A 17,133-nucleotide genomic window follows, 5' to 3' on the forward strand; every position below is an offset into this window, starting at 1 on the left:
GCATTGCTGACACTGCGCACGTGGGAGGGGCGTGGCATGAGAGTTGTGTAACCAGTAACACATCTCCAGATAAAACACATTGACAACAGAGAAGTTGAGAATGGATTTGATTGGTTCAGGGAATGACTATTTTCTCAGCTTCCTGACAAAATTTACTCCCACTATCGGCATTGTTGAAATTCCCTGCTGAATTTAGTCCGAGCTGAGATGACTTCAATCATGCCTGCATCATGGCCAGGCCAAGCCAATAGGATTGACAAGATCCTCAAAGGGGAGCAGCCAGACAAAAACATGTTACATATGCCCACAAAATGCAGGGGATTTAACGAACACAATTGAAACAAAACACCAAGTCAGATCTTTTTACGAGCTTTATTCAAATCTGTACATCTCCAAATTCAAGGACAAATATCAGAGGATATATCAATCACTAGGCTGGAAAGCTAAAGTGGGTTTAACATCTTATCAATCACTTAAACTTCACCCAGTTAATGAGTTCCTTTGCTTCACTCTCAACTAGATCCTTGGAATCAACTCACTTTATTTTGAACTGTGACACCTATTATGTTTCCTTACATTGCACATCTCACTTAGGCTAGGGGTAACCCTGTGGCTTATAAGCGAGTGCTATATTGCTATACCTCTACATGTAACCTTACATTATTCCGTATGTACCATGTAAGGAAATGGAAAGGGCTATAAAAACCAAACCAAATGCGGAAATTTATATGACAAACCCAAACAACAAAATATAAGACGGCATCAGCCAGAAACATCACGCATACGTTCACCATACAATGAGCTTAAAGCTTACTCTCTTTGTGCAATTTCCTTCTGGTCAAATCTCACAATGTTAACCCATCGTAAGCATAGCCCCCCCTGCTTATGGTTCTGTTTTAGCTACAGGGAAATGCAACAGGGAACAACAACAAAACCAGGCAAATACTCAAATAATACGAGTCTTTCCCACACAACAAGTGTCAGGTCTTTTTTTCTGTTTTTTTTTACAAATGTTACAGGTGGGCTATAGTTTTGAAGTGAAAGCCTATCTACAGCTTGTACATGAAGTGAGACACCAACACACACAATCGAGCAACCCTGTCTCAAAAGGATAGCAAGATTTCACATTTCCTATCAGATCCATTCACATTAGATTTGTGTTTTTGGTATGTCTCTAGCCCTCGTCCTCAATATCACTTACATAAAGCCCTATTAAGCCTAATTTCACAAAATATAAAAACGTTTAAAGGTAAGACTAGCCAAGTGATGAAAGTGCCAGACAAGCTCACCTACTCCATCTTATTCTACTTCAGTGGACAGAATTGATCATAACAATCAACATTACCACAAGTTCGCACTCTGGTGGACGATCAATGAATGCACTGCGCTTGGCATCATAGGCAACTGCTAACAGCCTGTTCACAAGTTGGTTGATGTGCTCTGGAATCCAAGAAATCCACAGCCATGTACATTTCCTTGAGATTCCACCTGAAGGTAACGGTAAGTTTGATTGTTATGATCAAATCAGTCCACTGACGACAGCTCAGCCCGTGGCACGTAGAACTGTTAGAAGTGGAAATGATTACGCAGCTTGCAAGTCAGGCAAATCCACAATCCACATGTGACCCAATACATATCCAAGAACTGTGAGGGTAAGAAGTTACAAGCAACACCAATACAGACAAAGATTGGAAGAGAAATATATTCATAAAGATTCTCCTATATACATGTGTATGTACAATGGACCGAGAAAAAACATGTCTAAACTTCATCATTTTTATCCTTCTTCACATCAAATCTAATGATATGTACAGTTTATTTCTCAACTGAATGACACCTAGATTAAATATTGATGAAGAAGAGACAAAATACAATACCATACTCTAATACTTTGATTCAGAACCACACTTGAAAGCTTTGTACCATACCGCTGCGGTCAAATGCAATTCAATTACAAGGAAAGCAGACATGTCTTTTCCACGGCATTTGAAATAAAGGCTTTCAAACCACCCTCAGGAGCTTGAAATTGACAACCATTTATTTGAGCAAGAATAAATAAGCTTAGTCATTATTCATTCTTGATTATCAATTATTGAGCCTGAGAACTTCCATGCCATAGCATTATTAACATGTGGAGAAAACTATAGGAAAACAAAATGTTGAAAGCATAGATAAACTGAAGTGCAATGTAAAATAGATGTTGTAACTAGCTGTTCTATTCTTTCACGATTGGGATGAAATGTACATCACACCTCCCTTTGGCCACCTCATCCAACTTTTCCTATCTGCAGATACAGGGTTGACCATATTGCACAAAATCAACTGGTATAACTTCACCGTCTACCCCAACACAATACCATCCACACACTATGAATGGACTCAAATAAGTGACCAATGGCATTTCTAGAAGTCTCTTTAAAATGCTTACTCAAAATACAACACTTGTGGAAATCGTTCAAGATTTCAAAGTCATTGAGACCAAACTCGAAAATAAATTCCCTAATGGAGACCAGAGGAACATCCTTGAAATGAAATATCAAAGTTACACACTGATCTGGAGAGTCACCAATCCCTAGTTTTAGGGCAGATCTAACAAGTACACCCCAAAGACCAATCACTCTATACTTGAAGGTCACAATATCACACTCAAACTCAACCTATCATCAGAACTTCTAACAAGCGATTACCAGTTTAGAATCAAACCATAGTATATCTCAAAATTGCACCAAACAAATACACCACAATGTGCATCAGCCAAGGAAATGGAGGAACAGTTTCATTTTGTCTCCTTCATGATGTTAGGCACCAAGCCACTCATCCACCCGGTCACCTAGTAAGCAGGTGGCAACATCATGTCACCTAGCAGTGACATCCTGCAGCTTGTCCTTGACCCTTGACCTATTCGATGAAGTCCTTCAGTAATGTCAGTCGTCGCTTCTCTGCAATATCCATTTGATTTTCTAAGTCCTGAAAAGGGGACAAGTTTGTTTAGATTGTGTTGGAACATGCAAGCTGGCACAGAGCCAGGCTGTGCAGATGAGGTCATCATTTTGGATGTCTGATATACGTCCTTGATTCATGAATCAGACAGACACCGAGTCATGTATCGTATACACGCAATCACAACACGTGAGTAAGCTGTCTTCAGGAAGTTTATTCTGCATAACTATTTCATGAACTTACCCCTCTATCAGTGATTTCTGCTCTTTCAACTTTCCATGACAGGTTTTCAACCTCAGCCTCCAGTTGTGCTTGTTGGTATTCAAACTGAAGGAAGAAATATGATGTATCATGATGTATCTACATGCATGCTGGACCAAAGTTGTGTCTGGTCCAAGAGGTGCATATCATGATATAAATGACTTGCATCACGTACTGATAGACTGACGTTAGGAAGCTCAACACAGAGGCATGTCACTTTGATTTCACCTTTCCAGCAGACATCACCCATAAGACCCATATGGTCATTAAGAGGGATTAGAATATCAGAATTCCTTTGAAATTGTGTCCAACTCACCAGTTGTTTTCTGGGCCCTTTCTCCAGGTAGTATGCATATGGATATGTATATTGCAGAGTGTAACGACACTTCTTGAGTAAGCTGGCAGCATCCAGCAGGTACTGCCAGTCGATCCAAGTGCCAGCATTATTCATCACTTTGTCGTGGATCCTGTCCTTGATCTTCTTCAGCGTCTGCTCCTCGAGTTTCAGACTTTTGGCATGATTCTCCCACTGCAAGAAAAGAATCGTTATACCATCACACTCAAAATAAAGGTCAAGAACCTGAACAACATCCATCACTACCAGATGATACTGTGACAAGCCAGCAGTATCAAGAAACCCACACTGGTGCATCCAAAGGAGCGAGTCTGAGTGGGCTGCTGGTTATAACTCTAGCCTGGTTAGTCTGACCAGTCAAACAGAAACAAGTAGCCCTCCCGTTGCTTTCAATGCCCAATGTCGCACTATGTCACTTCTGTGAGACACAAACAGAATTCCCTTACCCTTTCAAAGTAGAAGAGATACTTCTTGAGTGCCTCCCTGGCTTTGGCATGGACCGATTCATTGGCAATGTTGGGGTTCTCTTTGTAACGACTACATTCGTAGTATTCGCTACCATGGGCCTTCCAGTCGCCAAGGCACATCCAACAGAAGTCATGTTTACACTTGGAACATTGCTGAAATTAGAAGGTTAGAATGATCAGCTATTTTTGTCACTATCAACTGTTAATACTACTTCTATCAAAACAAGTTACTTTCAGCTATTTGAGTGGGGCAGAGAGTAATCTAACAGATTTACCAACCCTTACCACATTCATGTAAGGTAAAGTTTTTAAAACCACAGCAAAACAAGTCAAGGAAACAGTCAGCTGAAAAAGGCTTGTTCTCCATCACATAGGCCTAACTATCAAATAAGTGATGACTAGACTTAGACCTGGAATTATTAACAGTTTCAAGGACACTCACCATATGATTACAGCCACCATTCTTCTCTATACACACATGGCATTTGGGACACTGAAAATTAAACAAGAAAGTACATGCAGAAGTTTCTCACGTCAAACCTCCAATTTCTAAGGAAAAGATCAACATGACAACTATTGTTTCATAAGAAAGTCTTGGAGTTCAAATAAGGAGCGAGACAATGCAGATGCAATGTCTGCTTGTTCAGCTTCAAGTGTAAACTTGTGTTAATTCACAGAGGCAGTTGACATGCTCCCACTAGACGTTGTACATGAAATCAGTCCTCAGACGTGTTCTCTGTGTGATGTGGCTTGAGCTCACAGTGCCTTTACTACTGTAAATGCTGTCAGAGTAACATCGACGAACAAAATAGGTCCTTGTGCCTTTACTTACATCTTTTGTATGAGCACTTATATAATTGGCAGTTTCTGAATCATCTGCACACTTGGTGAGCCACTTCTTGATCACATCACAGTCGGTCGGGGAGTGGTAGTCGATGCCACACCGAAAACTGAAAGTCAACAACAGGAGATAGATAGGCTTAGAGCTTTCATGATAACATTAGAGCAATAACGCTGTCTATCAGCTTGAGATAAAACATGGATTCTGACTGGTAATAAAGTTAAACTACCAAGACTGCAAGCCAAGATCAGCAAAATCATCAATTTTCTCTGCCAGATAGATCACTTGAGCATCACGGCCCCACGTCAGCCAACTTCTTTGATGAACAATTTACACGATCTCCCACTAATTTGACAACCAATTACGCCTTTGTTATGAATTTGCTTTGTAACTCACCAGAATGTTGTTTTACAATAGCTGCATATTACTCTCTTTTGTTTGATTTCTACAGCTCTCACGACTATGGCACAATTTGGACCAGGGCAGAACCGCAGCTCGGGATTACTCTGAAAGGAACAAACATACGTCAGGAAGAAAAACCTTGAAAGAGACATAACCAATTTGCATCAGGCACTGCTCGACTCTGTCAAAAGCTTTATTTTTGGACTCCCTTCATTGCTAAACTCTAAATTCAACTTACCAGGATGTGATCTCTGAAGCCTAACTGCTGATATCTATCCCTGCATTCAGGTTTGTTCACTAATTGCATCACAAAGTCCTCTGGGACGAGGACATTACAGTCTTTACCCATACATTCTATACCTGTAATACAAAGGTCATGTCATCATAAACAAGAATCAATGACATCAAGTACTGTGGTACAGTCAATTACACGAATCTTGATCAGTTGACCAAAAGCACACGCAGAAGAAATGCAGCAGTGTTACAACCAGAGGTGTCAGACCTCTCCATCTGAGAACCATTCCCAAGTCTGAGCCAGGCATTGCCTCTGATCAGAGACCACTTGCTTCACCATACTGAAATAAGATGCAACTGAACAGCTGAGACCAAAGGTACAGAAGGCCAAAAAGACAATAATGTCATCTTACCTGTAGATATTCCCTGATTAATTTGTGTCATAAAATGCATCTCCCAGCAGTCTTTACAGAACAAGTGACCACACGCCACGGCACACGTGGAGTCTGAGGGACACTTGCTAAGACAGACAGGGCACATCGTAGATTTACTACCATTGGTAGTGGGCTAAAAATACAAGATGACAAAAATGAAAATGTGAAAATGACAAGCAGACAAGTAATGATGAGTAATTATTGGTGAAATGTCAAGCTGAAGGTCAAATTATGTCCACTGAACTATTTTGCTGCATTGAACATGGAAGTTGAAAGTGACTACATTATGTATTACTGATGAGAAAAGTACCTTAGGACATCGAGTAAAAATTACCTTCTGTTTTACTTTTGGCAATATTCGTGAATCTACCAATAGCTTCTCGGGGTTTCTTTTGTGCCTGTAAGGGAAATGACTGTCACTATAAAGTAAGGATATGGTGGCATTTGAAGGCAAATACTGGGAATAAACTCTCGCGAAAAGCCAAGACTACGAACTCTTACATCTACTACATACATGTATTGTAGAGACTGTAATGTTTTGCTAAGAGCCAATAATCCAACCAAAAACAGCCTCCCACACGCACCAAGTTTACAAACAGTACTATTATCATTCCTGGTAATAATTTTATGAGATGCCATAGGAATCTTTAGGATCAGGAGCACAGTTTTTTAAACAACACTTTTTTTTTCCTTTGAAAGAGATCCCACTACGACTAAGAAGTCACAGCAAGATATAAGCCTTTACTTTTTGATGAATACAATAACACCAAGGAACCTGCACCATATGATTCACTTTGAACTTGGCATAAAGCCAGGTGCTTTTAGCTACCTGGAGAATGTTATCATTGGGTTGGAAATGACATCAGCTGAGCAGCTTCATCTGTTGCGTGGTAAACACAGTTTTCTAAGCACGCTGTGTATCAACTTTAATGCGAGTCGTTACTTTTACATCCACTTGACTTGTTGACATGATGAATACAACTCAGGTCAACTGTGAGCGACTCAGGATGATTGTGAGTGACTAGGACAACTACAGATCAACTCAGATTGATTCCAACTGACTGTCCAACGGATTGAATAATTGATTGACTGACAGTCCCTACCTTTGTATAATCTCATCTTTAGCCCATCGGTGAGCATGTAACAGGACTTTGGCACGGGAGGGAGTAACCTGGAGCGTAAAGATAAAGAGTCATCATGAACACCTGATCAAGATACTGAAAGTTAAACTCAAACACCGAATTCACAACTTTTCATCCTCAAACCCACCAATAACAGACATGGCAGAGCCTCAAATCTATGTACATGTCTATAAAGCTTGTCACACACTGTCACCAGACAGTGCCAGCGTGATACTGCATGTTGCCTCAACTTGGCTAATAAGACCATTCACATTAATTTTCATAATTACATCAACGTTTCAACTCACATTGAGTTCATTGCATACAGCTTCCACATTCTCATTCAGAAGTCGCTCCACATCCTCAATTTTGAGAAGTTCAAACTCAAAGTATTCCGGATCCTCCTTTAAATGTGACTTGTCTATAAATTCCACATCATCAGCATTGTCATCATAGTAATTATCATAATTGTCTTCATCACTGCCGTAATCCTCCATGTCGGAGCCATCCGTATTCATGTCCACAGACATCGCAGATGTGTCACTCTAGTCACTGTCTAAAGGAAGTAGAGAATAACTGTAGTTGTAGATTGTAAATCAAGGAAGTGAGCAAACATGGCCACTGACATTTCTCAGAACAGGCATTGCTTTGAAATAGGTATTGATCAGGGAAGCTGGTGGACAAGTCAAATTTTTCATCTGAATCCCCCAATGATCGCTTGACAATTTTAAAGGAAATCGTTGGAGCAATGGTGCAATCCTCCAGAAATAACCCAACGAGTTGCAACATTTTTAAACAATGTAGGCCTAGAAAAACTTGCATCATGCTGTTGGTCGTTTTCACATGATGATGTTATCACCTGCCATGCTGATTGATGAAGTGACAAACAAAATTGAGCAATCCCACATGACCATGACAGCATTTGATACAGTATTTTTGAACGACGGGTGATGAAACATAAATAAAGTCATAGGTTTATGTCGTCCCAGTCGTTGAATGTTATCACTATTATCAGTATTGTTGAGTAAAGCCCTAAGTAAAGGTCTAGGCTACTCTATAATTGATTGACTTGAAATTATTGTTCTCAAATACATTAACAATACAGTACATCAACATCTCTAATACATACAATAACAAATACATAGCCTGGCGTCTACTCATCACCTATGACGACAAAGTTTGAATGGGGCCAGAAAGGAAAATTCAAGCTGTAAGGTTGTCTGAACAATGGTCCTCACATTGCACAATGCAGAGCAATGGCTGTGCATTATAGTTCAACTGCAATACATTTGTGTTTATGTGAAGAGGACAAACTTTGAACGCAAATTTTTTCAAAAATCTATAAAATAATTCGTTATAAATGGCTTCATTCTAAAGCTCCCACCTCCTTTATTCCACTATATCAAATCAGACTACGATTTCACTTCCAGTAAGACGTTAGAACGCAATTTACGAATATAAACACACAAAGTGTTTCAATGAAATGAGGCAGCCATCTTTAAAGTCCCGTGACGTCACCAAGTGACCTCTTGGAGGTCATGACCGATAATATTTGTAAACAATTGCACGTGGTCGGAATCGTGTCATTTTTGGGGTCTCGGACACATTTCATATTTTGAACAATAGTTCAACAACTGCAAATTACAGAGGAACTAGATATACACATTGTAGCAGATGATGTTCTTGTGATATTGCCCCCCAAGTCATATACATTATATACAGATAGCGCTCGAGCGTGTGACTACCAACTATTGGAGTTGATTGGCGTTCCGTTAGAAGAAGTAACTATCCTGAGCTTCAGGCTTTTGACCTTATATGTACGTCAACGACTACGGCCAGCGTACCACTTTAACCATCTAGGCACCAGTGGTTTTCAATATCCTCCGCCTCTCGATATGACGAAGGAATATAAAAAGCCTGAAGCTCAGGATCACCATTGACGACGCTTGGAGAATGGTTCATTGCTGTGAGGTATTGTCCCCACCTCGTACTGTCGTTACACTACCGAAAATGCTAGGCCTAGGCCTATTTAGCTACATACAAGTGGAATAAAGCTTTGGAAATCATTGATGAATTGAAAAGTCATGTTATATGAATGACATGCTCATAGAGACTCTGACATGTCATGACTGCTTGCTTGAGAAAAGACCAAATGTCACCTTGTGCATACTGCATGGCTCATGGCATCGATTGATATAGTGTCCTCCATCCGCACTCCTCGGACAAGGAACAGCCTTTTGTGGCTGAAACATGTTATAAAATGTGACAAAAAGAACTCATTTAAGTCAAGTTTTTATTTTTTCATAAACTAAAACAATAAATATAGCCCACATACTTTGTAAATACCCTAATAGAGGTTGGCACATACAATTTGCTCAAGTAAGTAAATTTTTAACTCTGATGACACTGACAGGCATATCCCGATAGAATTCTGATACCAGACGGAGATTTGCAGTAAAAGTTCATATATCATTATCAAAGCCCATCAGCATATCACTTACTGGAAGAAGCACATACTTGCTGATGGGACCATTGCTGTCATGATAGATTGGATTAGCCCTTGTCCTTCAAGGGTTGAACTAAGTGATATTTCTTAAGTGGAAGGACAGATTCAGTCTATTCCAAGCTGTTGATGGTTCCGCCACAGCCACCGATGGTAGTAGTTCAACATGTGGTCATCAGGTGTCACTTGCTTCCATTCGTTCAAACAGAATATCCTGTAAGAGTCATTTCCATATTTTCCAATCCCGTACAACTCCATGGGGTACTTCCAATCTTTTGAGAGATACTCATCTGTAATTGAAGTAAAAACAAGATTATAAGTGAGAACATATGTACAAAAGGCTAGGACAAGGACAATGGAATTGTCATAAAACCTTCCCCGAAAGTCACTGGGCACATAAGCTTTGCCACAGACCATTTCCCAGCACCACTTCAATCTGAGTGTTTCCACTTTGTGATATGGAAGGTAAAAAGAGGAGATATCCTCAAGTTAAATGTTCTATTCTGATCTGTAAGTAGGCACATGAAGGATTGTGGGTGTCTTTGGGAAGAAGTAAAGCTCTGCATACCTGAGAATCTCACAACAATTTGTGCTCTTTTTTCATGCAAGCCAAGTGGTTGTAGTAGCTTCGCAATTTCTCTCCAATCGGAATCCCTTGCTATCTCAGCGGACGGCCATTTGGTGAAGAATTCCCATAGCACTGGGATGGCAGCTTTACCTGAAAATGGGATCATAATTAGTAAGATTGAGGGATTGAATACTGACTAAAGACATGGTGACAGATGGTCCTCAGTATTGAGAGATTGGGACATTGTCCTGGCATGGTCATAGGAAGTCTGTTATCATAAAGAAAGCTGACTTAGGCTCACCAGCGGTTCTCTGTAAAAATATTGTAGCTATCAGCAATTTCCAAGGATCATGGAACAGGCTCTCTTGAACAAGTTTATAGGGCGACTTGGGAGGGGTCCATTGCTGGTGATACTTCTTCAGGGACACTGGTTCTAATCTGGCTTTACCTGAAGGCAAGAGGTCATAGGTTTCAGATGAGGTAAATTGAGATGAAGAACAGATATTTTGTGAATTTCTGGCCCAAACAAGCTCTTGACTGAAGTCTTCCGCTCCGCAATTGCTAGAGTCACCTGAAGGCTTTTGGACTTCTGGATACACCGGCATCATTACTTAGATGTATTCTACGATGAATAGGCCGTTGCAAAAAGAACGGTACCGGTATGAGAGAGAGATCTGATTTCTGATACCTTTGAAGTAATGACTCTTATGAAGAACTGGTCTTGCTGTCAGGGAAACACCTTTACTCTTTCTCTCACTGTTACATCCGTCTTCTAAAATTGAGTAGAAAGAGTATTTTCAGATGTAGAATACTTGTAAAGCACCAACTCCACTCTGAGAAGAAAAGCTCTGTTCTGTTTGTGAATGCGATCATCTGACTAGCTGGTCAATGCTCCAGAGAAAGAGTTCTTCTTTCCCAGCTGCTAGCTATGGGCATCTCATCGGGATGTGGCATAACTAAGCTACTACGATAAAAAAAGTCTGTATTTCTATACATGATAACTTTAATAAGATATGTAAATATGTAACAAATTGGAGAGTTAACACACTAGTACAGGAGATTTGAGACTTGCTGTGACAGACATGACACTCACACCGACAACCACAACTCTAGGAAGTTTTTGATTTCATGTTGTGGACTTCTGAATGGCCGTCCCTCTGCTTCAAAGTGGCATTTGGCACCAAAAGTGTTAAAGACACTAAAGTAAAGATAGATGCTAAAATATCGCCCTTTCAAATGTACCTGAAAATACCTTTCACCTTAGTTCTTCTAGGGACATTTCATTCCCAGCCAAATAATTTCATAATACGACATTTTAAAAGGTTTTACCAACAAAAAAAATAACAACAACTGTCTTGACGTCGGGATTGCAAGCTCGGAAAGACCCAACACTAAAATCTGTACCAGTGACAAAAACCACTGTCGACGATATCCTAAAATATTTCGAAGTTTAAAACGTAATAACCTGAAACTGGAGTTGGGTATGTTTCATGATCTGACTAATATTCAACTTTCCTTGTTGCAATGTCTAGTAGGCCTACTAAACCATCCCTCCAATTTGGTATATAATTCAGTTGACAACATTTAGGCTTAAATGAACCTACAATAAACAGCTATATAATTATGATAAACATTTCTATATACACTACATGTACATGAAGTCAAAAATTTCCACAATCAAATACATTTTTTATCTAGTAATTTACCTTAAAGGTACCGTAAGTTTACTATTTAATACAAACCAATAAAATATTCTGCTATGTACAAATCAAATGTGTGCAGCACTGGCAGTAGGTATTGTTCAACACCAAGAGTTCAAACTCTAAAGTTTTAACCTGAGATTTCTTTCAATTTCATTAAATACAAAATACAACCCTGGCCCGCTCCAGTTGACGCTCAAAGATACTGTCTGTTATCCAAATTTGTTAGTGTTATTTGAAAGTTTTCTTTTTTATGACAAAATGCTGCCAAAATAAAGGCATCGACATCAGAGCTAGCACATTCTGGCCCACCAGCAGCACATAATAATGCTGGCAATAATACACATTCATCTTACCATGAACCTAAAAGCCACTCAATATAAACCTGGAGAATCAGCACCACAAGTTTCGAGTGTATTATTTTTTTCAAAGTAGGGTTTCCTAGAAATGTCATCCCTTTCTCCGAGGTTATCTCACCGACCCACAGAAGATGCTCAAGTTGGATACACAAAATGTAGCGCTGCTTCTCCAGGGTGGGTAAGGACTATTTACAACACATATAAATGTATTTCAATTTCAGTTTTTTAAAATATACATGTATACTAAGTATATAATTTACAACACATAAAATGCACGTAAAATGTATATACATTTGTTATGCCTGCCGAATACCAAGCAATTTCTTGTTGCAAGCCCTTGCGATGACCACCCCAAACAAGCGATTCTTGTCGCATGCGATCATTACTGCAGGTAGCAGCCGTTCAAATCGATCATTTGCATAGCACTTTAGGACCATGTGGACCTCTGCTGAAACCATAATTGCACTTTCAAGAGACTGCCCAGCACTCCTCATCAAGGCACACTTCACCAGAAATACATGTACCCAGGTCAGCTTGCAACTCATTTCCTCCTTCTCCCAGCCATTACATGTCTTTAGATTACATGTATCGTACATAACCTGCTGTGAGTATTCCTATCCAAACAATGCAACCACCTTAGAATCGTAACGTAAGATTACCACTCCAGTTAGACTCCTGTGCAGTCACGTCAATACATGACTGCCAAGACAGGCAGCAAGTAGTAATAGCAAGTCCGAGGCCTCAATACTATCTCAAGTCACACGGACCTCAACAAATATCAAAATGCAGGGAAATTTAGCACAAGGTAGAAATAAATCAAGAGCAGGGTATCAAAATGTTGTCACAGTTTAGTTTTTTGTTGCCTTGATGCAATATCACATCCCGACAGAGCGACCAGGATGGATAATTACTGGGGCTTTACTCTGCTTCCAAGAGCTTCAGCAACTGGCAATTACATTCCGAGCAACCTTCATCAACGACTTGCATACATTTGTTTACAACCAACTGCCAAGAATGTTTGAATGCTTCAAGACCTGCACCTAACAGTGTTATAGATGCCATCTCTCTATATGATAGTTTGTAAACGTACCATTGCCATTTGAAAATTGCTCAAAATAACCTCAGGAACTGTCAATGTCTTGAACTGAGTAAAGAGTTATATACTGATCCACATACCATCTGGTCCAATCACTCTTACTCCAGACTTGGGTGTTACCGGGGTTACAACTGGGGTCGTTGGAGAGCCAGCTGCCGTACAAACCAAAACCTGCTGACGGTTCTCCATTCTGACTTGAACTGGCTGTGATGTAGTACATGCAGAAGGGCTTGTTGTAGCCTGCTTCAGCACGATCCGTGGACGATCATCCATTCGGACTTTTATTAGCTGCGACGTGATCGGGCTTGTAGCCGGATTAAGGATAATGGGAGCTGATGTCGGGTTCAGGCGCACTTCGACCCGAGGTGAAGAGGACACTGTGGAGGTTTGTGGCTGAAGCGACGTCACAGTTGCCTGTGGCTGGAGTGACGTCACAACCATATTATTATTGTTCTCGGAGAATGACAACTGAGGAGATATGGAAGATGGCGCAAGAACTGGGGATAGACCCTCGGGAGTTGTCCGTTTCTTTACAACAAATATTGTTTTGCGCATTTTACTGTCACCAGTTAGTGTCTCCGAGACTGAGCGCTGCCGGATATTGAGTGGCATTAATGATGTCTTGCCTTCTGGTATAATGGTCTTGCCACCATCTGTAGCTGTTTCAGAGACAGTACGCTGTCTAATACTCGATTGCACAATCGATGTCTTGGGGTCTGACACTATCTTTTTAACAATCGGTGCCTTGCTAGGCCCTGCTAAGTCTACGCTCACAGATCTGTTCAGTTTGCTTTGAACAGGAACAACAAAACCCAACTGCTCCTTCACAACGCGTGGCATCTTCGCGTAAGTATGGCCACTATCCAGAACAATATACTCGCCAGATCCTCGCTTTGGAAACTTAGACATCCATGTTTCAGGAATATCCTCCAATTTTGGTGCGTGTTTCCCGAGGAACAAGTGGGCAATAGGTATCCCATCGACGTCATCCCATTTCTCGACATTGGAGGCAACTTTGACAAGACCCTCTGTGCGTTTACAGGACGTAGAGGAATCGCTACGCTTTCTCGGTTTGGGTTTCTTCTCCTTCACTTCAATACTCCTCTCTTCCGTCACATCCACAACTGAACACTCGCTCTCTTTCATCACTGTTACCGGTCTTTCCTTCTTCCGTTTTTCCTTTTTCATCTTACCTAAGAGTTTCTTAGCAGGGGGTTCAGACATCAACGTCTTAACCAACAGTTTCTTAGATGGCACTTCAGACTTCTCCGTTTCAGACAGCTCTGGTTCCGACTTATCAATCTTCATCTCCTCTTTGCCTGGTTTCTTAGCTGCCTTTTGAGATTTTGCTTGAGATTTTGGCTTTTTCTTGGGCGTTAATCTCTTTTTGAGACTTTTGCTGCTTCTCCGCCCCTTTTTACCAGTCTTTTTTGGGGAGGCAGCTGCCTTCTTGGAGGACTTATTCGATGGTTTGAGAGCAGACTTGGCTACCTTCTGGACAGTCTTCCCCTCCTCAGCTAAAACACTAAGTCTCGCCTTCTTAGGCTTGGGCATTTCAGCAAGGTCAGACTCCTCAACTGGACCCCCACTCCTTAATCGTCGCCTCCCAAAATTCATTTTCACAACAAGTTTCTGCACAAACGTTGCTTTCTGCTTATTGCTAGTATTTGTCTTTTCCGACTTTAGTTCAGCCTCTTTCTTGACTCCTTTTTGTTTGTTTTTGATTATTGATTTCTTAATCAATTGTGCCTTTTTTGGTGTGTGCACCTTTCCTACGTAATCTGCTCCTCGCACACTAAAGTCAAATTTCTCAGGATCAAAGTCCAAACCTTTCTTCAAGAAGTAATATGCTAAATCCGTTTTGGAGCGAAACTTTCGGCCTTCAGGACTGAAAAGAGACATTAAGAACACCATCAAAATACAAACACACCACATAAACTTAGTAAAGTCAAATACTGAGTTCTTTAACCCAAGAGAGCAGTCATTCTTCCCTTTCGCTGAGGGATAGTGAAAAGCCGACAATGCAATACCCCCTCAATCACCAGAGTTATAAGGCAGTTGACAAAGTCATTGGGGCTCTACAAGTATGTTTTGCGAATTTTCTGCCTGATTTGCGTCACTGACCTGAATAAGTAGACATCATATTTTCCAGCTGACTTTCCCATAGATCGTTGCACCACCTTACGTCTCCATCCTTCAGGCAGCTTATGGTCAACTTGCAGCGGCTTTCCAACGAGAATCGTGCTACAAAGAGGAGAGGTAAATGAGACAATGTCACATGAAAACCAACTCGCTGCAACATTTGATGGTTACAATTTTTCCATTACATTTATTCTTTGACATGTCAATTTTCAACTTACAGTAGCTGGACTTGGGAGTTAACTTACTTATTTGGTGAACCTGAGGTCTCAGAACTATCAGCTGTTTCTGTTGCATCAGTTTTATCACCAGGACAGGATGTATCACCTTGTTTCATTGGAGATTTTCTGTTCACATCAGACCTAAAACAGAGAAAGATTATTTTGTAAATGGATTTCTACAGGGAAGATAGGGAAACACGTAGGGAACTTAATAGTCATCTAATCCATGCTTTGAACAGTTGAAAAACACACACAAAAAATTGGCAGTTTACACTATTATCAGAGTTCTTTCTTCAAACTTATGACCTGAAGTTCAGCGGAAATAGTTTGTTCAGCAGAGCAGTAGACACCAGATAGTGTGTGTGTGTGTTTGTGACTGGTGAGAATAAAAACTGAAATATTTGCCTTGTTTTCCCAACATTGGGCACTCTACTCTCTTGGATGTACGAAATGACATAATCTATGATGACATTGCTATTTACAGAAAATACAACCCACAAAATCAAAATATATTAAAGCAACAAATGCTGTGCACACGATCGTAGAAGCCCGCAGGAAGGAAGCCAACAACATCCAACAACAACATGCAAATTAAAAGAAACAAATCAAAAAAAATTTTTAAAACATTGAAGCGAGCAAACAAAAAAGATAACCCAACAATTCTACAATTTACACATGAAATGCATGCAAGAACAACTGATTGGAACAAACACCAAAAACTATCAGGTACCAGAAGAGTAGTAGAATAAAAAAAATACCAATGGACTTTATCCACTTTAAAAATTCATCAGATAAAAAACTTCACGTTTGAGCTGTAAAAGAAAATAAAATATCAAAACCCATACTCTTTTTTTTACTGGACAAACTAATTGGTAATAACAAACACAATACATGCTCAGTCACCTAGCAAATCATCTTGCATGCACACCTCTTATTTATCGGGAAAACATAACAATGACAGGGTGAAGGACATTCCTGTAACTGATCGTCCAACTCTTCGGAATGGAAAAAGGGAGGCTGGCTGGTGGGATTGACATCACGACGTTGTGGATTTTGGATGAGCGAGTTACAGTAGTCACAGGGTTAGAGTAGACGGTTAACAACACAACAGGAATGTTGTCGAGGACGATCAGATAGGAGTTAGAACATGCCCGATGGAGAGTGGAGTCGACAGTGTCAATTATGCACTTCGTTGTTGTTGTTGTTGTTGGCAGTTTTCAATTTTTTCGTTTTTTTTAGATGATATTATCTCAGATTTCGAGAAAACTATACAGGCGATGGCAATTATCTGTCTACCTCTATGATCTATGATACTACATGGTGTTTACTGACCCACATTTAACACTTCAGTATCGTAAGAAATGGGATAAAATTGCATTGTTTTGGTCGAAAATGTACCTAGTAGAATCAAAACAAGAATCCGCCATGATGTTGATCCCGCAGTGCTTGATGGGGAATTACGGTTGTTTCGCTTCCTGACCTTTTCGACCCC

General features: G+C 40.3%; 2 protein-coding genes across 2 annotated transcripts; both read right to left on the minus strand.

Moving 5' to 3' along the window:
- Window positions 1-353: 353 nt before the first annotated feature.
- Window positions 354-8,560, minus strand: LOC135491153 (potential E3 ubiquitin-protein ligase ariadne-2-like). The gene is made up of 13 exons (XM_064776841.1): window positions 8,440-8,560; window positions 7,364-7,611; window positions 7,038-7,105; window positions 6,269-6,332; window positions 5,914-6,067; window positions 5,505-5,626; window positions 5,261-5,370; window positions 4,856-4,973; window positions 4,466-4,516; window positions 4,003-4,176; window positions 3,518-3,730; window positions 3,184-3,267; window positions 354-2,967 (listed from the first exon to the last, which is right to left on the minus strand). The coding sequence occupies exons 2-13, from the start codon at window positions 7,583-7,585 to the stop codon at window positions 2,899-2,901; spliced, it is 1,449 nt and encodes a 482-aa protein (XP_064632911.1). The 5' UTR covers window positions 7,586-7,611; window positions 8,440-8,560; the 3' UTR covers window positions 354-2,898.
- An 825-nt stretch (window positions 8,561-9,385) lies between these two features.
- Window positions 9,386-17,076, minus strand: LOC135490887 (uncharacterized). The gene is made up of 7 exons (XM_064776457.1): window positions 17,040-17,076; window positions 15,669-15,782; window positions 15,406-15,525; window positions 13,350-15,169; window positions 10,428-10,736; window positions 10,127-10,276; window positions 9,386-9,848 (listed from the first exon to the last, which is right to left on the minus strand). The coding sequence occupies exons 1-7, from the start codon at window positions 17,066-17,068 to the stop codon at window positions 9,667-9,669; spliced, it is 2,724 nt and encodes a 907-aa protein (XP_064632527.1). The 5' UTR covers window positions 17,069-17,076; the 3' UTR covers window positions 9,386-9,666.
- Between the last annotated feature and the right edge of the window lie 57 nt (window positions 17,077-17,133).

The sequence above is a fragment of the Lineus longissimus genome, chromosome 7 (assembly GCF_910592395.1).
Source record: "Lineus longissimus chromosome 7, tnLinLong1.2, whole genome shotgun sequence".
NCBI lineage: Eukaryota > Metazoa > Nemertea > Pilidiophora > Heteronemertea > Lineidae > Lineus > Lineus longissimus.